At 34.7% G+C, this 23,457-nt stretch overlaps 1 protein-coding gene across 1 annotated transcript in view; it reads right to left on the bottom strand.

Annotated features, from left to right (window-relative positions):
* STPG2 (sperm-tail PG-rich repeat containing 2) overlaps positions 1-23,457 on the bottom strand; it is a 267,191-nt gene that overhangs the window by 166,504 nt on the left and 77,230 nt on the right. The window contains exon 6 of the mRNA XM_004681412.1: positions 680-839. Coding sequence (XP_004681469.1) covers positions 680-839 — 160 coding nt within the window. The remainder of the gene's footprint in view (positions 1-679; positions 840-23,457) is intronic.

Below are 23,457 nucleotides of genomic sequence, written 5' to 3'. Positions count from 1 at the left end.
AACATGGATGGAGCTGGAAGGGATCATGCTTAGTGAAATAAGCCAGAAAGAAAAAGAAAAATACCTGATGGTTTCACTCATAGCAGGAACATAAGGGATACAAAGTAAACATGAAAAAAATGAACAGATATAAACAACACAATTTATGGAGGTGGGAGGGGGAATGGGATGGGAACTGGAGTGGAAAGTGTGCCCTGGACTGTGGTGATGGCACACAGGTGAATGAGTGGTGGGAAGCCCATGGGGATTACAACTGATTGAAAAAGCGCACAAAATTAAGAATGATAAATAAAAAAGAAAGAAATGATACCTACTCAATTCTTGTGAGGAATAAATCAGGTTATATATGTAATTTTACTGTGGTACAGTTGTGTGGTAGACTCTCAATAAATGAAAATCTTTTCTGTCTTCAAAAAAGAGAAAATACTAGCATATGTAAACAGGCAGGACCAAAATAAAATGTTAAGAAAGCCAAATATCAAAATTTATATAAGTGACATATTACAATTAAGGAATGTTAAATTGTATGTGATTTTTATTTATTTGCATTTATTGTATAGCTTTTTTTAATGACAATACTAAACATATAATAAAACAATTTACTCTGGTGCAATTAATATTTAAATAAAATTAAGTTACATAAAGCTAAAAGGTAAAAACATATTGATTAATTGCTAACCTGGCATTTCTTCTGTCCTGGAGTCTTTCATGAATCGAGCAGCACTTTGACCAAATGGGGTATTTTGCAGGGCTGGTGTTTTCTTCAAGGGCTTGAAAGCAGTTCGATATTCATTATATGTGCCTGGGGCTGGAGTGATAGACTTTCTAGGTAAAAATCTCTAGCAAAAATGGGAAAATATGCCAATGAAAACCTTCAGCACATAGTGATATTTTGTGAGTTAAAGCTGTCTTTTTAGTAATTTAAGATTAAATTTAACTTTTTAATGAAGTAAAGAAAATGCAGGTGAATTAAGATCTTATAGCTATCAAAATTTGGGGTAGTAGTTTCACTCAAATTTTCATCTTTACACACTGCTAAAATTGTAATATTATTTAATTTCACTTACCCACACATTTTATAACAAGATCTGCACAGGTCATGTCTGTTTCCAATTTATACAAATGCCATTTTTCTTTTTCAGAAGATCCCTGAACACCACTGTATTTGTTACCGGCTATACATTATACTTATCATTCTCTATGCATGAAAATGACTGAACAACATTACCTGGGATTGAGAAAGAAAAGCAGTAGATACATTATTTGCATTTGGTTTCATATTTTCAATCTGCTGAAATTGGCTTTTAATGTCATATTTTCCAGGGCCTGGTACACCCTAAATTACAGGAAGAAAACAATATATCTTGTCATCAAGAAAGCAACTATCTATAAATGTAGTTTATCACATCAGCAAAAGGAAGAAAAAAATCACATGTTCATATCAATAGATGTTGAGAAAGCATTTGCTATGAGTTAGCATTCATTTATGATAGAACCCCTTAAAAACAGCGGATAAGGCCCTCCCTGGTGGTGCAAAGGGTTAAGACACAGCACTGCAAGCTGGCTGCAGCAACTCCAGTGCTGGTTCAATCCTCCACCTGTAGGTGATCCACATGGCGCAGCAGACCTCTCCTTTCTTGCTGGCTGCTCCCCTCAGCAGTGTAATTAGTCAATCTGCCTGTTCTGTTCCCCACTCTCTCTAGTGAAGCCTCTCACTGCCCCTGCACCTCTGGCTTCTGTATGAATAAATAAATCAATCTTTAAAAAAAATATTATTCTAAAGTTATTTAAAAAAAACTGAGGTAAATGAAATTTCATCTTAACATAATAGCCATATATGACAATCCAAAGCTAGCATCATTCTCAATAGTGATAAACCAAAACCTTCACAAAATGTTCTGAGACATGAGAGAATGTCCACTCTCAGCACTTCTAGTTAATATAATATTAAATAAAGCCCTAAATAAAGCAATTGTCAGGCAAATGCAATAAAATTTATTCAAATTAGGAAAGAAGAGATCCTCATTTGTAGATATGATAATACCCATAGGGAAACTCATGACTCCATGAAAAAAAAATAATTGAAACAATAAGCTTGTTTAGCAAAGCATCAGGATACAAAATACTAACACAAAATGGTTGCCTTCCCATGCACAAAAAGATGAACCTAGAAGAAATTAAGAAAGCCATGCTATTTTTTTTAAAGATTTATTTATTTATACATACAGAACTGGGATACAGGCCAGAGGTGCAGGATGGTGAGAGGATTCACCAGAGACAGAGCGGGGAGCAAAACAAGCAGATCGACGAAGTACACTGCTGAGGGGAGCAGTGGGTGGGTCAGGAGAGGTCTGCTGGCATGTGGTCACTTCCAGGGCAGGCGGGGATGGAACTCATGCTGCAGTGGCTTTAGCTTCTTAGTGCTGTGCTTTAACCCGCTGCACCATCAGGGAGGGCCAAGCCATTCTATTTTAAGTTATATCAAAAATTTAAATACTTGGAAAAGACCTCAAGAAAGAACAAAGTATATACACTAGATAAAGGAAATCCTCTTCAACAAGAGGTGCTGAGAAAAATGGGCTGCCACATGCCAAAGAATGACACTAGACCACTATTTCACACCATATATAAAAGTCAACTCCAAAGGAATAAACTTGTATGTAAAACCTAAAACATAAAATATGTAGTTAAAAAAAAAAAGAAGAGAAAAAAACTTCATGACACAAATTATAGAAACATCTTTGCAGACTTATCTCCATCAGCAAGAAAGACAAAGGAGAAAAAAATAACTAGGACAGATCCTCCCTGGTGGTACAGGAGTTAAAGTCTCAGTGCTACCAAGCTATCACTTGCCACCAAAGCATGAGTTCAATCCCCAGCCAGGGAGCTAACACACAAGGTGCAGCAGATCTCTCCTGTATTGCCTACTGCTACCCTCAGCAATATATTTCAGTGGATCTGCCTGTTCTGCACTCCACTCTGACTCTGATGAATCTTCTCATGTCCTGCACCTATAACCTACATCCCAATTCTTGTATGCATAAATAAGTAATAAATCAATATTTCAAAATAAATAAATAAATGAGACTATATCAAATTAAATACCATCTGAATAGTGAGAAAGGGAGTGACCAAAACAAAGATACACTCTATTGAAAGGGAAAATATTGGCACACCATATATCTGGTGATATATAGATATAAAAGATGTGTAAAGAGCTCACAAAACTCAAAAATGAAAATAACTCAATCCAAAAAATGGCAGAAATGCTCAATAAACACTTTTCCAAAGAAGCCATGCAGATGGCAAACAGGTAGATGAAAAAAGCTTATTATTATCTATCATGAGAGAAATATGATTCAAAACCACAATGGAATACCATCTCATACTTGTGAGACAGCCCATACTAAAGAAGTCACAAACAACAAGTTCTGACAAGGGTGTTTGGAAAAAGAATAAGTCCTACACTGTTAGCGGGAATGTAGACTGGGCCAACTAATATGGAGAGACATTTGGTGTTCCATAAAACACTAAATGTAGATCTGTCATAAGAACCAGCAATTTCAGTCCTAGATATCTACCCAGTGAGCACAAAAACACTAAATTGAAAGGAAAATTGAACTCCTATGTTTATAGCAGCTCTATTTACAGTAATCAATATAAGGAAACAACCTAAATGTTCCACAACAGATGAATGAATCAAGAAAATGTAGATTATATACACAACAAATGTTACAAAGCATTCAAAAAAGATAAACTCATTCGGTATCTATCCATAGCAACATGGATAGAACTAGAAGGGATTATTCTACTGAATGGTTTCACTTATATGTGGAATCTACAGAAACCAAACAAAGGATCAAAGACAAATTATAAGACTTACCTTTGAAGGAAGACAATATACCTGAGATATTCAGGATTGGATGAGAAGGTAAATAGTAGAGAACAGGGAGGAGGAGAGCTATAGTGGATGTTTACTGTTGCTTTATAATGTGGAAACTATGGTAATAAGCACACCTAACAAGAGAAATCCTACATTCATTTCAAAAATAAACAAGAGCATTAAAAAATTTTAACATTTTTAAGAGAAAGTATTTAGAGCACCTAAAAGAACAGCTGACTAAATATCTCAATCAAGCCATAGTTTTAAATGATTTCCTATACACTAAACCACTTTAATATAGGTAAGACAGAACAAATTTCTTGACAATTATAAAAGGGGGACTCAGCCACCAGCACCTCCCAGCAGACTGGTGCATGGGCCTGGGCATTCCAGGGCCTTACTTACATTAGAGATCCTCAGCAACACCATAGTAAACACCCTTAAATATAGACTCAGTCACCAGCTCCTCAAAAATACCAAGAATGAAAGTATAATAAGAAAATAAGGGAACTGACCCTGGGCAATCCATTGATAGGTGGGAGCCATAGGAGTTCCACCCTTTGGTCCCAGAAGACTTGACACCACGAAAGACCACCCATCCTTGGGTGGGAGCCACAAAGGCCCTGCCCACTGACCCAGCATGCTGAACTACGGGGGTAGCAGGACAGCCAGAATTTCTGCCCAATAAACTCAGTAGTCCATTATTAGCCAGGATTTGTGGAAGATCCAGAAGGTCAATCCACCAGACCATGGCCCAGATAAGTCACAACAAAGAATTAACAACTGGAGAAAACATAAAGGCAAATAATAGGAGAAAAAAATACAAATTCTCAAGTAAATCCTACAGGGAGCAATAATACACAAAAGGGAAAACAGTCTCCAGAACATAATACTGACATGGAAGAATTTTCCCCCTTTTCAGATGCAGAACTCAAAATGCTGTAATTAAAAAAGTAAAAGAATTTGAACAACCAAACAAAACATGGGAAAACCAGTGAGAGATAAATCAGAAGATGTTAAAAAGGAATGTTATGAGAAACAATCAACAAGAAGATCAAGATTGAAATTTAAGTAAGAAAAAAAAAAAGAACTGAAAGATGCTGAAAAAAGATCAATGAATGAGGTGGAAAATTCAGGTAAAAAAAAAAACATAGAAATAGAATAGCTGATATAGAAGAATGAATCAGTAACCCCAAAGAAGCAGATAAAAAAAAAAGTTTCAAAGGAAAAAAGAATGAATAAACATTTTGAGAATTATCTGACACCACCAGTAAAGGAAATATTAGAATTTAGGAATAACAGAAAAGAGCTGACAAGATAGTCAAGGAAATAATTGAAGAAAATTTCCAAACATAAAAATAGAAAGTGAATATACATACAGGAAGTACAAAGGATATAAAATTACCTTAATAAAAGTAAATATGTAAAAAGACACATAATAGTAAATTTTCCAAGAGTTCAGGGAAAAAGGAAATATAAAGAAGCTATCAAAAGAAAAGAAATAAATAAATTATGAATTTTACATTAACAACAAACTTCTCTGAAGAAACACTTTGGGCAAGAAGAGACAGAATAACATATTGTAAAACTTCAAGACAAAAAAAAAAAAAAAATCCTGCACCATCACCACAGTCAGGTGTGCTCCTCATTCCTTCCTTCAGATTCCTCTCATTCCCCCTCCCTAGCAGTATTGTCTCTGTTTCATAATTATTTGTTTCTGTTTTTTGTTTTGTTGTATTGTGTTTTTCTATTGTTATTTGTCCTCTATGTCTTATCTGGTTCCCCTATACTCCTCCTATAAGGAAAACCACCCAATATTTTTCTTTTTTCTTCTGACTTATTTCACTGAACATTATACCTTCTAGCTTAATTATGTTACTGCAAATGGCATGAATTTATCTCTTTTGATTGCTGAGTAGTATTCCATTGTGTATATAACCACATCTTCTTGATCTAATCATCTATTTTTGGGCATTTGGGTTGTTTCCAGGTTTTACCTATTGTAAAGTGCTGCAATAAACACAGGAATGCAGGTATCCCTTTGAATTAGTGTTTTTTTTGTTTTTTGGGTAGATACCTAGAAGTGGAATTGCTGGGTCATATGGGAGCTCTATTTTAAGTAATCTGAGGAAACTCCATAGAGCTTTCCCTAGTGCTTGGAACATTCTGCATTCCCACCAGCAACGTAGGAGAGTTCCATATTTGCCATATCCTTGTCAGTACTTCTTGTTACTAGTTTTTATGGTATGAATCATTTTTACTGGTGTGAGGTGGTTTTGATTTACATTTCCCTAATTATAAAGGATGATGAATTTTTTTTTTCATATTCTTGTTGGTCATTTGCTTTTCCTCTTGGGAGAAGTGTCTTTTAAGTTCTTCCCATTTCTTAACTGGATTGTTTACTTTTTTTTTTTTGTTGTTGAGTCATGTCAGTTCTTTGTACATCTTTGTGATCAGTTGCTTATCCACTATATAGAGTACAAATATTTCTTCCCAATCAGTAGAGTGTCATTTGTTTTTGTTAATGTCTCTTTTGCTGTACGTATCACCTGCAAATAGTGATAATTTTACTTCTCCTCTCCCTATTTGGATTGCATGTATGTCATTCTCTTGTCTCATTGCTCTGCCAAGGGATTTCAGTATTATATTGAAGAGCAGCGGGGAGAGTGGCATCCTTGTCATGTGCCTGATCTTAAAGGAAAGACCTTCATCTTTTCCTTTGAGAATAATATTGGCTGTGGATTTGTCATAGGTGGCTTTTATCATGTTATGGTATATTCCTTCTATTCTAAGAATTTCAAGGATCTTCATCTTAAATGGATGTTGGATGTTGTCAGATACTTTCTCAGCTGCTATTTATATGATCATGTGGCTTTTATTTTTCTTTTTGTTGATGTGTTGGATTACATTGATTGATTTTTCATATGTTTAACCATACTTGTGCCTCTGGGGTGAGGTGAATCCCACTTGATTGTAGTTTGTTGTCCCTTTGATGCATTGGTGGATTCTGTTGGCAAGGATTTTTGCGGAGGATTTTTGCATCTATGTTCATTAAGAATATTGGCCTGGGCCCTCCCTGGTGGCACAGCGGGTTAAAGCACAGCATGAAGAAGCTAAAGCCACTTCCGCATGAGTTCGATCCCCGCCTGCCCCGGAGGTGACCACATGGCGAGGCAGACCTCTCCTGACCCGCCCGCTGCTCCCCTCAGCATTGTACTTCCACGAACTGCCTGTTCTGCTCCCCACTCTGTCCATGGTGAATCCTCTCACCGCCCCTGCACGTCTGTACCCCAGTTTTGTATGCATAAATAAATAAATCTTTTTTAAAAAAGAGAATATTGGTCTGTAGTTTTCTTTTTGTGTTATTGTTGTTTGGCTTTGGTATACATTTAATGTTGGCTTTGTACAACATAGTTGGCAGTATTTCTTCGCTCTCAATTTTTTAAAGTGTTTGTGAGGAGAAGGCACTAATTCATTTCTGAATGTTTGGTAGAATTTATTTGTGAAGCCGTTGGGTCCTGAGCTTTTGTTTTCAGGGAGTAATTTGATTACTTGTAGATGTTCTATTTCTTCTTTATCAAGCATTTGATGACCATATCATTCTAGGAATTTGTCCATCTCATTGAATTGTTGAATTTTTCACATATAAGTGCTCATAGTAATGTCTGATTATCCTGGTAATTTGAACTAAGTCTGTTGTAAATTCTTCTCTTTTGTTTATGATTCTATTTATGTGTTTTCTCTTGTCTTTGCTTTGTGCACCTGGCTAGAGGTTTGTCTATTGTGTTTATTTTTTTGAAGAACCAACTTTTGGGTTTTGGTTTCATTAATTCATTAATCTTTTGTTTTGTTTTGTTTTAAATTCTACTTCATTTATTTTATGTTATATTTATTATTTATTTTCTTCTACTGATTTTAGGTTTTTTTTTTCTTTCTTTCTTTTTTTTTTTTCTTTTCTAGTTTGGTTAGGTGTAAGACTAGGTTGTTCCTTTGCATTCTTTCTTTTTCTTGATGTGGGCCTATATTGTTATATATTTTCCTCTTATCACTGCTTTTGTTGCATCACATACATTCTGGAAATTGATGTCCTCATTGTCATTTGACTCAAAGTATTTCTTAACTTCTTCTGTGGTCTCCTCATTAGTTCAGGGGCCTTCCAGTCGAGTGGATTTCATTCTCCATGAACTGAATGGGCTATTTGTTTTCTTTTCATAATTTATCTCTAGTTTGATGCCTTTATGGTCAGAGAATGTAGTTGCCATGATTTTGATCTTAGTGTATCTGTTGATGTTGGTCCTTTGGCCCAGTATGTGATCAATTCTAGAGAATAATCTGTGTGCACTTGAGAACAATGTGTACTCCAATTTTTTTTGATGGAATGGCATATAGATGTCTTTTAAGCCCAGGAGTTCTATGTCTTTATTTAGGGCTCTAGTGTTTTGTTTACTTTTTGTTTCATTGATCTGTCCATTGGTACGAGTGAGGTGTTGAAGTCTCTTTCATTAACTTCTATTTTTCAGAGTTGAGGGTAATTTTCTAATATATTTTGGTGTTCCTTCATTTGGTAAGTATATGCTGATGAATATTATGTCTTCTAATGTACTGTCCTCTTAATCATATTTGAGTGTCTATGTCTCTTTTTACTTTTTTGAATTTGAAATTGATTTCATCTGATATAAGTATAGCTGTTCCTGCCTTCTTTTCTGGTCCATTTCTTTGTAGGATTGTTTTCCAATCTTTATTTAACTTTTGCAGTTAACCTTTTATTTAACTTTTGTAGTTAAATTTGTTTCCTGGAGCTGATGGCTAGATTGTGTTTGTTTTTTTTTTAATATAGTAGTCTACTACCTGCATCTTTTTATTGATGAGTTTAGGGCTATTTACATTTATAGTTAATAGTGATACCTGGGCATCTGTGTTTTTCATTTTATGTTTTTGTGTTTTTATCCCTTGCTTTATTCTGTTCTTGTTCATTGCATTGTCTGCATTGGGTTTAGGACACCTTGTGGAACTTTCTGGAGTATGGGTTTAGTTGTAATGAATTTTGGGAGTTTCTGTGTGTCTGAAAAGTCCTTATTTTTTCTTCATAGAGGAAGAAGATCTTTGCAGGATAAAGTATTCGTGCTTGGCATTTTCTATTTTGAAGTATATTGAATATGTTACTCCATTCTCTTCTTGCGTGTAGCGTTTCTTCAGAGAGATCTGCTGTCAGCCTAAAGGTGTACCATTATGAGTGCTGATCCATTCTTCCAATGATGATTGCCAAAATAATTAACCAAGAGATACATATAAATAACAAACATCCTATGCCATAATGGTAAGGCAGGGATTGTGGGGTGGAGATCCCAGGAGACCTATGTGGAACTTAGAGAAAGCTGATCCTACAGTCAGAAGTGAGGTGAAAAATGCACAAGATACAAGTGCTGCATAAGTTACAACATAAGGGGTTTATTTTCAGTCTTTAGTAGCCTGAGGGGAGAGTGTTTTAAGATAGTGCCTATAAATCTTGGAATTAGCAAACTATTTGACATTATCAAGGTGATGCAAACCATTGATTACAATCTGGAATTATCACCAAAGCTTCCTAGTGCTCAGGCTGATATTGCGCAAATGTTAAATGCATTGCCTTCACTTGATTTTGGGTAATTTTCAAGCCAACTGGTTCCTGGGGCGAGTTAGTCTGTGTGGGAGCCTTTTAAAGTTGATTGACCAGTCCATCATCTTAGACTCTCTTTAGTGTTATTCCAACTAGTTTCTTATTATGGGACTTTAGGGACTCATCTCTGCAGTGCAGAATTGAAAGACTGGTGTTCCTGATAGAGGGTACCTTGTTCCTCAGGTATATATTCCATAACCTTGGAATCTCTCTCAACCACAAATCCCTGGTATATTCTTTGGAGAGAACTTAGATATGTTTCCTAACTATCTTGATGTTGTGCTTTTATCCTTTTTTTGTAGAATATTTTATTGATTTTCAGTATGCTTATTTGTAAGATATTACATGTATATGTACACAATTATTTTGTCTCAGAGGAAATGACTTTGGTTTCCTTCTATCTGCTATATTAAATATCTCTTTATTATTTGTAAGACTCTGTATTATTTGTAAGAATCCATATGAATTTTCCTAAAAACGTATTTATGACAAAATTATATTTTAAAGTTTGGAAAAACAACTCATAAATTATGACTCTGTGTCTTATCAATAGTATATTTCAAAATGTAAAATGCCCATTTCTATAAGCTTTTTATCAATGTGTGTGTGTGTATATATATGTGTGTATTTTTCTAAGAATTGGCAAAAACAATTAATGAACAGTAAGTATGTAACAGTGAAAACAATGACTGGTAAGCCTAATGAGTAAGTGAAATTGAATCTCAAATTGAAAATTTAAGTTATCAATCAATTTTGAGTAGCAGGTAGTGACCATTAGGTGAATTATTAATACCCACCTGTCTCCCTATATAGGGTGGCTCACATCTGTCTTCATTAGAAGTTTTCTAGTTACCAGTAGTGAGCATATGGGTTATTATTGCCACAAATGCCCTCTGGGTCTACCTGAAGGATATGTAAAGTCATCCTGTACAGGACATAATTTCACATTTACTAATGGAGTGTAAACAAAATATCTGCCCTTTATTATGGTGACATATTATATTTTTAATCAAAAGCTAGCTTATGTGAATTCACTTTATAATTTTTTTTATGCAAAATTATTTTGAAGGAGAGGGAAATTATTTGTGTATATTTAAAATATAGCTACTATGAACATCAATAAAAACAAAGATTAAATTTTGAAGAGTAAATTAGGCATACATTGATGACAATTTTTTGTCACATTATTTGATTTTAATAAGACTAATAGATACATAAAATGTAATAGAGATAGTTATTATTGATTGTGCTTTTACACAATTAATGCTGTATATTTCAAATTTTCCTTATATTTACATAATAGATTAAAATAAGATTATACCTATAACATGTTAAATTTCAAATTTTAGATATGAAGAGATGTACAGTATTCCTATTGATTTTTGTAAAGGGAAAATCATGTTTGTAGTCAAATATGCAATTTTAGCATTGAATTATGTCTCCATATTGATAGCTTATGTAATTTTTAATGCTAACAAGCATTATTTAAGTGTGTTAACCCCATCTGTGCATTTGTATAATATCAGGTATAATTTATGGGAAGTTATTGATGTGCACATTTATCTTTGAAATACTGCTTCTCTATTTTAATTTGTTCATTAGCATTTAAGGTCACTACAAATAGAGGTCCCTGTATAAATTTAGAACAATGAAAGGCAGTATTTTTAATATAATGCTCTTTATTTAGAAAACTGGAGTGTAGGAAACTGAATAATGGTATATTTAGCAATGTTAGATCGTATTATTTAATTAAATCAGATCATATGACTACTGATGAATTTGGTTTCTTTAAAGATTCTGAGAGAAGTATATTATGAGGAATCCCAAATAACCACAACGAAAATGAAACAATAGTGGAAGTAACAGTTATACTTGCTGACTAGAATTCCTTTTATACTATTCTTAAAAGATATTAGCAAAAAGGTGGACACCTTGTTGCCAGTATATTTCATAACCTTGTTTGGTTGACTTCATTTGAGATACACACATACACACACCGATTATATATATATATATATATAATATATACACTCAGCACTGAGGCATCTATAATCTTCTACTATGGTCCACTGGGTCTCTTTCTTCCCTTGCTCTTTAAACTTTAACATCATATGCTGATAGCCTCAATTCTACAATCAGATTTCTTGTGTATCCTTGCATTTAGTTTTGTATATATGGTTGTGTATATACATGTATGTATATGTATTTACATTGTAGAATTTGGAAAAAAGAAACACACAAATCAACAGAATAAAATTGAAAGTCCATTAAGTCTACACTTACACAGACAGTTAACCCATGATAAAGGAAAGATGACTATAAAATGGAGAAAGATATGTCTCTTAAAAACTTGTTTGGGGGCCCTCCCTGGTGGTGCAACGGGTTAAAGCACAGCACAAAAAAGCTTAAGCCACTTCTGCATGAGTTCGATCCCCGCCTGCCCCGGAGGAGATCCACATGGTGCGGCAGACCTCTCCTGACCCGCCTGCTGCTCCCCTCAGCACTGTACTAAGTCAATCTGCCTGTTCTGCTCCCCACTTTGTCTCTGGTGAATCCTCTCACCCTCTGCATCTCTGGCCTGTACCCCAGTTCTGTACGAATAAATAAATCTTAAAAAAAAAAAAAGAGGTATATGTATGTCTATGTCCAGTGGAGACTATCTGCAACAGCCAAGTTAAGGGCACTATAGAAGTGTCTAAAAAATAGTGTGTGAGTTAGAGAAAGTGTGATATATGTCCTCAATTAAATGCTACTCAGCTATTAAAATTGATGAAATATTCCCTTTTGTGACACCTGGAGGGATCTGGCAGTTATGAAAAATATGTGAGAAAGAGAAAGGTAAAACCAGATGACATCGGGCCATCCCTGATGGCACAGTGGGTTAAGGCACAGCATTAAGAAGCTAAATCCATGTCAGCATGAGTTCGATCCCTACCCCAGAGGTGATCTACATGGTGTAGCAGATCTTTCCTGACCCACTGCTCCCCTCAGCAGAGTACTTCATCAAGTCAGCCTATTCTGCTCCCTACTCTGTCTGGTGAATTCTCTCACCACCCCACACCTCTGGCCTGTACCCCAGTTCTGTATGCATAAATAAATAAATCTTGAAAAAAAAAAGTCAGATGACTTCACTGATACATGGACTATAAAGAAACAAGACAAAGGAACAGACAAAGCTAAACTCAAGGATACACAAGAGACCTCACTGTAAATTGAGGCTCTCAGCAAAAGTGGTTAGTTTACAGAGCAATGAGAGGAAGAGACCCAGTGGGCCATAGTGAAATATTCTATATGCTTCGGTGTTGGGTGTTGTGTTGTAAAATTACATCTAATCAACCTAAACATATACCTACATCATACACAGTGTTGTAAACCAATATTTGCCTCCACATAAAAGTATATAATTTTGAAAAATTATGTTATTTTTATGAGATTTTTTTTTGTTTGCTTTTATTTTTTCTCCAGTGATGAAGCTGATTTACAATTAAGAAGAAAACAAAGAAGCAGTAGGATCATGTTTGTAATGGTATTCAATTCTGATATTTTATTTCAGGATAACTGTCCTTGTTGAGAGTTTTAGGCTATCAAGGGAATGAAAACAATAAAAGAATTAGGAATAAGTTGTGGGGCACTTGACTATTTATTTGTTCTACCATGGTAATACTCACTGAGATAGCTAAAAGTTACAGAGAAACCCATGAATAATTCATACTTTAGTCCTGTGTGTTGTTTTCTTAGACAAAAGTTTCTTCTTTCAGTTCTGGAAGCTCTAATTCTAAGAACAAGGTGTTGTAGATTTGGTTCTTCTGAGAACTCTACCATTGCCTTACAGTTATTTCCCTTCTTGATGTGCCTTATGTGGTATATTTTTTCACACATGTATCCATGATATCTATTCTTCTCATGAGGATGCCAGTCCCATTCATCAGGACTCAATCCTTATGAACTCACTTACACTTTATTACTTCTTCACAAGATTTATCTCCAAATAAAATGACTCTGGATAGTAGTGCTTCCATGTATGCATTTGGGTTAGAACACAATTCAGTTCATACATCCTGTGAGTGTAGGAATATTTAAAATTGGTGAATTTTGCTCTTTGATTTAATTGCATTGTACTTAATTGGTATACTCATTCAGTTTGGATTTACCAATATAAATTGTACCATTTTTTTTTTATTGTTTTAATCTTGTGTGATCTTTTCAAAATAGCTCTAAAGACATACTGCCACTTCTTTGATCATTTCCTCTCTGAACTTAGCATTTGGGTTGTGAAACACTGATTCTCAGTTTTTGGGCCTTAAACTCTTAAGATTATTGACCCTAGACATCTTCCATTTATAAAAATTATCTACTGATACTTGTATTAGAAATTGAAACTGAGAAATATCTAATATACAAGAATAAATGTGTTTATCAGATTACAAGTCAAAAAAGTAAACAAAGTCTTAATATTTGGTAGAAACTGAATGTGTTTCAAAAAAATCATAAGTTGAAACCTAATTCCCAAAATGATGGCATTTGGAGATGGAACCATTTTGGAGCTGATAAGAACATTAAGATCGAGCTCTCATAAATGGCATTAATCCTTTATTAAAGAAACCCTATAGAGCTCACACATTCCCTTCACCATGTGTGAACAGAGTGGGAATATGGCTATCTTTGTACCTGGAATACATCTGTAGCAGTCACCATATCTAGGACTTCCAGGTTCTGGGACTGTGATGAATAGATTCCTGTTGTTTAAATTACCAATTTATTGTAATTTGCTTTGCCATTGACAAGGCAAATGGTATTATTATGAAAATTTTAAATATGGTCAAATTTAAGCTTCATATTATATCTTACTTAAAAAGGATACACTAAGAAGCAAATAATCAACTCTGTAAAATATTCATATCACATGCATCCCCTCCTCCAACATACCAAAAAATACTCTTTCCAATAATTATTTTTTGCATTTTCCCCACATTTAACAATTTACAATAATACACAATAGGATAGTAAAGGATGGCAAAAAAGGTAGTATCAGGGGTATCTAAAAATGACAGAGGGTTATCAGGTTAGAAGTTGTTAACCTGAAATTAAATTAAATAGCTGTAAACATAATACAATATTTGTTCCCATATCAAAATAATATTTACTTACCTATTTATAATGTATATATAAGCATGGCTCTATTGGGAGCTATATCGATTACTATTTATGTATGCTTTTATTTACTTAATAAAAATGAAAAAACTCAGAAAAGCAAATGAATATACTTATAATAAAATCAATGAACAAAAGGTATAAAATGAAGCTGAAAATAAAAATGGGGTTTCATAATTTACAAGGGAAAATACAAGGGATGAAAAATTCAGGAGAATGTCTTAAAAGTAGATAGGTTAAAGGATGTAACAAGAAAATAAATTTAAAGATACAAATGTACAATTAAATTAGAGAAGGAAAGAGAGAAATAAAAAAAAAGAACACTCCAAAAGTTGTCCAATTCTATGTGCAAAAGTGAAATAAGAGTGACAGAAAGGGAAAAGAGGAAGAAAAGAACAGGAAATGTATTTAAAGGGAAAACAGTGGAGGAAAATTTTCTGAGCATGGAAGGAATAAATGTACAAATGCAGAAAGTTGATAGAATACGTGGTATTTACCAGGGGTTTTGAAAAACCTCAGGAGTTTTTACAACCTTCAGTTGTAAAGCAAAACTTATATCAACACATATACTAGTGAAACTTCCATGAAAGAATACTGAAGTTGGCAAGGGGAAAGAAGCAAAGAACCTATAAAGGTGCACTGGTTAGAATAGCATCAGATATCTCACTATAGACAAGGAAAAAAATTAAACACCAAGACTTAAATATAAGCATTGGGAACCAAAAATATTCTATTCTGCAAAACTCTCCCTCAAAGAGGGAGAAATAAATTTCTTTTCAGGCATAAAAAATTTTAAGTGACTGATACTCAATATCTATAAAGAACTCACACCACTAAATGTTCATCACTTATCCAAAAAGGGGAAGTGCTTATTAAGTCAATAATGAGAGATTATCTCACACCTGTGAGAATGACCCATATTTGTAATACCAGACAAGTGCTGGTGAGGACATGGAGAAAAGGAAACACTCTTACACTGCTACTTGGAATGCAAACTGATCAACAATGTATTCTTCAACAAACAGTATTGGGAAAACTGGATAGTCACTTATAAAAGACTAAAACTAGACCACTATGTCACACCACATAAAATAATTAACTTAAATGGATTAAAAACCTTCATGTAAATACTTGTATAAAAGTGAGTCTTACAGATACTCACTCTCAACAATGCTCTTCAATATAATACCAGAAGTCTTAAGTAGGGAAATTAGGTCAGAGAAAGACATAAAAGTAATCCAAGTAGGGAAAGAAGTAAAACTACCATTAATTGCAGATGATAAGATATATAAAATCCTAAAAAAAAATCCACAGAAAAACTAATTAAAACAATAAGCCAATTCTATAAAGTAGCAGTTTGCAAAATCAATATGTGCACACACACATACAAAAGTAGCCTCCTACAGGAAAACAGTCTGAGAGGAAGAAATAAACAATCACAATTTACTCAAACATATTAAACACTTGTGAATAAACCTAACAAAGTTTGACAAAGAACTACATAAGGAAAACTACTTTTAAAAGCAATAAAAGACACAATGAACTAGAAAGTCCCTCATTATGAATCAAAAAAATTAATATTATCAAAATGGCTTTCTTACAAGAAGCAATTTACAGATTCAGTGCAATTGTAATAAAATTCAAAAGCATTTATCAAAACAAAAAAGAAAAAATATTGTTGAAAATCATATGAAATATCACAAACACACACAAAGACCAAATAGTGAAAGTTTTCCTGACTAAAAGAGAAAAAAATGGACTCATTACATTCTAACTTATTTTCTGTCAGTTTCACCCACTGCAACAGATTCTCAATAACAGTTGAATTTTCCTTTCAACCTTCCTGGAAATAGGATGAAGGCCTCCTCTTCATTAGTTATGTCTTGAGTTATATAAGAACCATTTTGTCCAATGTTTACTCAGAACCAGCTCCTGCTACCCAAAGACCTGTTTTTTGTTTTGTTTTGTTTTTCCAATCATGGAAATCTAGTCTGAATTTACAGTTTCACAGTTTGTAGGGTCAGCTCTTTGATGAGTTCATCTCTTATATTAATGGTTCTACCCATTCCTCAGTCATCTGATTAAATTTTTTCTCCTTATGTGCCTCAAAAGAAGCTTTGCTATCTGAGGGAAGAAGTCCAAGAATCAACTATAGCACACCCATCATGTCTGCATTTAGGCCTACCACAGTGTAGGTATACACATAGTATAAAGGTCTCTCTACAACCACCTTGAATGGCCCTGTCATTGCAGCCCTGTCATAGATCAGGTTTTCTTCACTGCTCTTCTGAGGAAATGACACGGTCTATGTCTTTGAGGCTAGAAAGAAGCGGCATTTTATCAAAAGAGTTCTTCTCTTGGTAGAAAAAAAATCCAGATGATGTTCTTGAATGTTAAGCTTGTGTATCTGGTATGGTCTTCACACATTGGGCAAGGACTAGCATGAAGAGAGCAACATTATCAGAGGCTTCCTGTCAGAGGTATGTATTTTCTTCAAAATCCTTTGGTTGTGTTACCCTAAAAGTCCCGAGTTACTGCTGCTGTTGATGTTGTTGCTGCTGCTACTGTTACTGCCACAACTTCCTCAGCAGTGCTGCCATAAATCAAGAGATCTAGATCATAAATCAGGATGAATCAATATGATCCCATCTTCCCAGGACCCAAGATACTCTTCAGGAGGTGAATGAATAAACTGAAGTACATTCATAAAATAGAATATTACTCAACACTAAAAAGTGACAAACTATAAAACCATGAAAAAAAAGGAGGAATTTTAAAAGTATATTATTAAGTGAAAAAGTCAATTTCAGTACTGTTGCATGATTGAAACTATATGGTACTTTGGAAAAGATAAAACTGGAGGCAATAAAAAATACCATTTATATTAGTGCTGGGAAAACTGGGAAGCTACATGCAAAAAAAAAAAAAAAGAAAATGAAGCTAGATCACTACCTCGCACCATGCACAAAAGTCAACTCAAAGTGGATTAAAGACCTAGACATAAGAACAGAAACCATAAAATACCTGGAAGCAAAGATGGGCAAAATGTTACCTGACATACACTTCAGAAACATCTTTGAAGATACAGCACCCAATGTAGCGATAGTGAACACAGGATAAATAGATGGGACTACATCACGTTAAAGAGCTTCTGTATAGCAGAAGAGACATTACAAAAAAACAAAACAAAACAAAACAAAACAAAAAACAGACATCCCAGTGATTGGGAAAAAAATTTTCTCACACAAAACTAGCGATGAAGGATTGATCACAAAGATATACAAAGAACTGATAAAACAACCCCATCAGAAACTGGGCAGAAGAGCTACAAAGACACTTCTCCAAAGAATAAATGCAGATGACCAACAAGCATATGAAAAAATGTTCAATATCACTTATAATAAGGGAGATGCAAATTAAAACCACAATGAAATACTACATCACACCAGTGAGAATGGCACATCTTAAAACAACTAGCAACAACAAATGTTGGTGAGGACGTGGAGAAAAAGGAACTCTCCTGCACTGCTAGTGGGAATGTAAACTATTACAACCACTATGGAAAATGGTTTGGAGGTTCCTCAAACTGATATCCCACTCCTAAGTATCTACTCAAAAGATACAAAAGCACTGATGCAAAAAGATAACTGCACCCCCATGTTTACTGCTGCTTTATTTACAATTGGAAAGACATGAAAACAACCCAAATGCTCAAAAATGGATGACTGTGATGTAGGTAGCACAACCAATGCTGTCTCGTGACATGGTCTGGGCATTGAGGAGACTTCCAAAGACTAGGGGTTTTCTAAACCTCCAAAGAAGATGAAACCATAGAAGTCTCTACAGCAACTCCTGCTAAAACTTCCTCATTTGTTCTTGGTTAACAATAGTTTAAAATTGGTTATATGGGCCCTCCCTGGTGGCGCAGCGGGTTAAAGCACAACACTAAGAAGTTAAAGCCGCTTCCGCATGAGTTCAATCCCCGCCTGCCCCGGAGGTGACCACATGGTGTGGCAGACCTCTCCTGACCCGCCCGCTGCTCCCCTCAGCAGTGTTCTTCGTCAGTCAGCCTGTTCTGCTCCCCACTGTGTCTCTGGTGAATCCTCTCACCCTCCACATCTCTGGCCTGTACCCCAGTTCTGTATGAATAAATAAATCTTTAAAAAAATTGGTTATATGATTGGCCTGTCTAAATTAACTTGGTTAAAGTATTATTGGCATAACACATAACAGGAATTAACATTGCAAGAGGCTAGGAAAAACAGGTTGTGGCTCTGAAGACAATGGGAAAAAAAAATTGTGTAAAGCTAACTGTGGCGGGTGACTGGAATCTCACCCGGGAGGTATGCTTGTGGCATAAGTAGATTTTTCTGTGGTGCTCTAAAGGTCAGCACTTCGCAGGTGGCATGGAGGTTAGATATCCTTAGCTTAGACCAGACTAAGGACAATGATTATAGGAGTTAGATAAGAATGATAAGTTGCAATAGAAGAACTTCTAGAAAAACAATATACTAGTAATATTCTTAGGAATACATGATTTTTAAAACAATAGGATATAGGGATAAGAATCTATGTTAGGAAGTTAGTAAGGAAGTTAGGAAGTTAGTTAAACATTACCAAATGTCCCAGGTGATTGTTTATGCTAGGAAATGAGGTACATTTAGAAGCCTTGATTGTTTCCTATGTTTTTCTTAAGATGGCCAAATAAGTTTCTTTCCAGTACAAGACCATGGGGGTTTCCAAGTTACTATGAAAAATATGAAATAATTATTTTTACTGTGTTTTAATGCTTTTGTTGATGTAATCTCACTGCCTGCTTTAACATATAAATAAAGATCCTCTGAGATATTCAGTAGAAGATACTTGCACCAGCTAGAGTGTCAGTGTCTGCCTCATGGCTCATCTCACTGACGCCGCCTCATCCTTTTGGAAAAAGACTCCTGATTGCCACCTGTCAGAGCTGGACTTTGACATCTGGCATGGTCTCCGGCATGAATGGATTCAAAAAATGTACAAATGCACAATGGAATATTGCCCAGCAACCAACAAAATATAAATGCATGTCTTTTGGAGCACTATGGATGGAGCTAAAAAGATCATGCTTAGTGAAATAAGCCAGAAAGAAAAGGAAAACTACCAAATGGTTTCACTCATAGAAGGAGTATAATGGACCAGCAAGAAAATAATAACAAACAGCTATATACCAGAGACATTTTATGGGGGTGGAATGGAGAATGAGATCTAAAACAGTGGAGGGAGGGAAATGCACTGGACTATGGTGATGGCACACAGGTGATTTGGTGATGGGAAGCCCATGGGAATTACAACTGAAATGGAATAATGCAAAAAAATAATACATTTTTCAAACTATTATATTATTAAAAAAATACCATTTATTGCCAAGAGTTGGGGGAGATAAGCATAAGAAGGCATTGTTAGAGCATTGAAAATATTTTCAATGACTCTGTAATGAAAATATTTTCAATGATTCTGTATTTATATGTAGATATATGTCTTTCTATATACAGTTGTACTAGTCTAAAGAATGTACAACACTAAAAGTGAATCAAATGTAAACAATAGACATTGAATTGTAATTCTATAGCATCATCAACTAACAAATATACTACTCTGGTAAGGGATGTAATTAGGAAGTCTATGCAAATGTAATGACAGAAAGAAAATAGGAAATATCTCTACCTTTTCTCAATTTTATTGTGAATTTAAAACAGGTCTTTAAAAGTTTTTTTTTTAAAGTATGTCCCTCTAAAATATAAAATAATGTTGATATTTTAAAAATAAAAAAAAATTAAAACCTTTCATGCACTAAATAAATACTAATTGAGCACTTACCATATTATAGATACTATGATAAACATATAGACATAGGGCTCTCCTTGAAGGAGCAGCGTGTTAAAGTACAGTACTAAGAAGCTAAAGCCACTTCCGCATGAGTTCGATCCCCGCCTGCCATGGGGGGAGCTCCACATAGAGAGGCAGACCTCTCTTGACCCACCCACTGCTCCCCTCAGCAAGTGTACTTCGTCGATCTGCCTGTTCTGCTCCCCACTCTGTCTCTGGTGAATCCTCTCACCCTCCACATCTCTGGCCTGTACCCCAGTTCCATGTGAATAAATAAATAAATCTTTAAAACAAAACAAAATAAAACAAAACATATAGACATAACGGTAAATGATACATAGTCACCATGCTTAAGAAACATACAATCAATTGAAAACTTCACAGTTAATAAGAAAAGGATAAAGAGGTGCTAACATTTAAATAAATGCAATTTATTCTGTGGCAACTAATTGCAATTTTTCTTCATGTTGATATAATATCCAACCAGAATTTTAAAAACAAAACAATATGAATATCAGATCATAATAATATAAACAGAAAAAAACTTATACAGAGGCCATGGTATTAATTTAAAGGTCATCTAATATACATAAACTTTCTTGTTATAAAACTGTAGGGTGACATTATAAAAGAAAATTTACAGATAATATAATACAAAGATATCTGAATAGCTAAGAAAAAGTTCCCATTAAAATTTAAAGAGGGGGCCCTCCCTGGTGGCGCAGCAGGTTAAAGCACAGCACTAGGAAGTTAAAGCCACTGCAGCGTGACTTCACTCCCCGCCCCAGAGATGACCCACATGGCATGGCAGACCTCTCTTGACCTGCCCACTGCTCCCCTCAGCAGTTTACTTCATCGATCTGCCTGTTCTGCTCTCTGTCTCTGGTGAATCTTCCACCTCCCATAGGTCTAGTTTATACATTAGCTCTTGTACACATATATAAATAACTCTTAAAAAATAATTAAAAGAATATCAGTTTGCACTCCCACCAGCAATACAGGAGAATTCCCTTTCACCACATCCTCACCAACATTTGCTGTTGCTAGTTGCTTTTATTTTTTTATTTATTTGATATGCACCATAGTTAGTAGTGTAAGGTGGTGTCTCATTGCAGTTTTGATTTGCATTTCCCTGATTTTAAGGGATGTTGAACATTTACTTATATGCTTATTGGCCATTTAGATTTCCCCTTTGCAGAAGAGGAAATTCTTCTCCTCATTTCTTGACTGGACTGTTTATTTTGTTTTTGTTGAGTTGTGTGAGTTCTTTGTAGAGCTCTGTGGTAAGTCCTTAATTCACTGTATGGAGTGCAAAGATTTTTCCCAATCAGTAAGGTGTCTCTTCATTTTGGTTAATGATTCATTTTCTGTACAGAGGCTTTTCAGTTTGATGTAGTCCTAGGTGTTCATCTTTTCCTTAATTTTCATTGCTTTGGGTAATGAATCTTTAGAGATGTTACTGAGATATATACCTTCTAGTGTTTTATATATTTTTTCTTCTACATATTTTATTGTTTCAGATTTTATACACAATTCTTTTAATCTATTATGAGTTGACTTTTGTGCATGACGTGAAGTCTAGAAGCTGTATGGAGATTCCTCAGACTACCAAAAAAGGAGTTACCATATAACCTAGTAATTCCAATCCTAAGGATACACCAGAGGGCACAATAAAATTAATTTTAAAAGTTACCTGCACCTCTATGTTTATTACTAGGGTAAAATATGGAAACAACCCAAATACCCAAAAAACAAAAGACTGAATCAAGAAGATGTGGTATATACACACAATGAAATACTATTCAGCAATCTAAAAAAGATAAAATCATGCAATTCACAACAACAACAACATGGGTGGAGCTAAAAGGTACTATGCTCAGTGAAATAAGTCATAAGGAATAAGAAAAATGTCGGATAGTTTCACTTATAGGAGGAATATAGGGGAACCAAATAAGACCTGGGGAAAAATGTAATAACAACACAAAACAAGAAAAATAAAAACAGACAGACAGTTATAAACCAGAGATATCCTGCAGGGGAAAGGAGGGAGAGGGGTCAGAAGGAGAGAGGGAGGAGCACCAGGGACTGTGGTGAAGGTACATCGGCAAATTGGGGGAAGAAATTCTTTATAAGATCTACACCTGAGGGGATAGGAAAAAGTAAACATTGCTTTAAAATGAACAATCATGTAAATACACACACACACACATATACATATACATATACATATATATTAAAAATGAAATAAAAATTAAAGGAATAGAAAATAAATGTATGTTTGACTTTCACATATTTCTAAAAATATTCAAAAGAAGATATTACCTATAAATCTGAATTCTAGTTATCATTCTAAATTAGTAGTTTTTTTTTTTACATTATTCTTCACTTTGTATGTTTTTTCACCTCAGTTGTAATCCCCATGGACTTCCTACCACCACTTTCATCATAGTCTTACATGCTCTTCCCATGCCCGTTTTGATCTTTTTCCCCTCTCCTCCCCTGTAGAATGTCTCTGGTTTATTGTGATTAGCTGATGTTCATTTTATGGTATTACAACTACTCTCTCTATATATATATGATTAGTTTTGTTTTTCCTGATACCTCACATTCCTATTATGAATGAAGCCATCCAGTATTTCTTTTTTCTTTCTGGCTTATTTCACTGAGCATAAACTTTTCCAGTTCTGTCCATGTTGCCACAAATGGCATGAGTTTATCTTTTTAGATTGCTGACTGTGGAAATTTTCGCACATAATATGAATGATAAAGGACTAATCACAAAGATATACAAAGAACTGATGAAACTCAACAAATATAAAATGAATTACACCATCAAAACATGGGCAGAAGAACTACAAAGACAGTTCTCCAAAGAGGAAATCCAGATGGCCAATTGGCATATGAA

Source organism: Condylura cristata, unplaced genomic scaffold (genome assembly GCF_000260355.1).
Source record: "Condylura cristata isolate star-nosed mole 26May11 unplaced genomic scaffold, ConCri1.0 scaffold00012, whole genome shotgun sequence".
NCBI classification, from domain to species: domain Eukaryota; kingdom Metazoa; phylum Chordata; class Mammalia; order Eulipotyphla; family Talpidae; genus Condylura; species Condylura cristata.
Note: the sequence above shows the minus strand (reverse complement) of the source record. Positions and strands in the feature narration are given on the sequence as shown.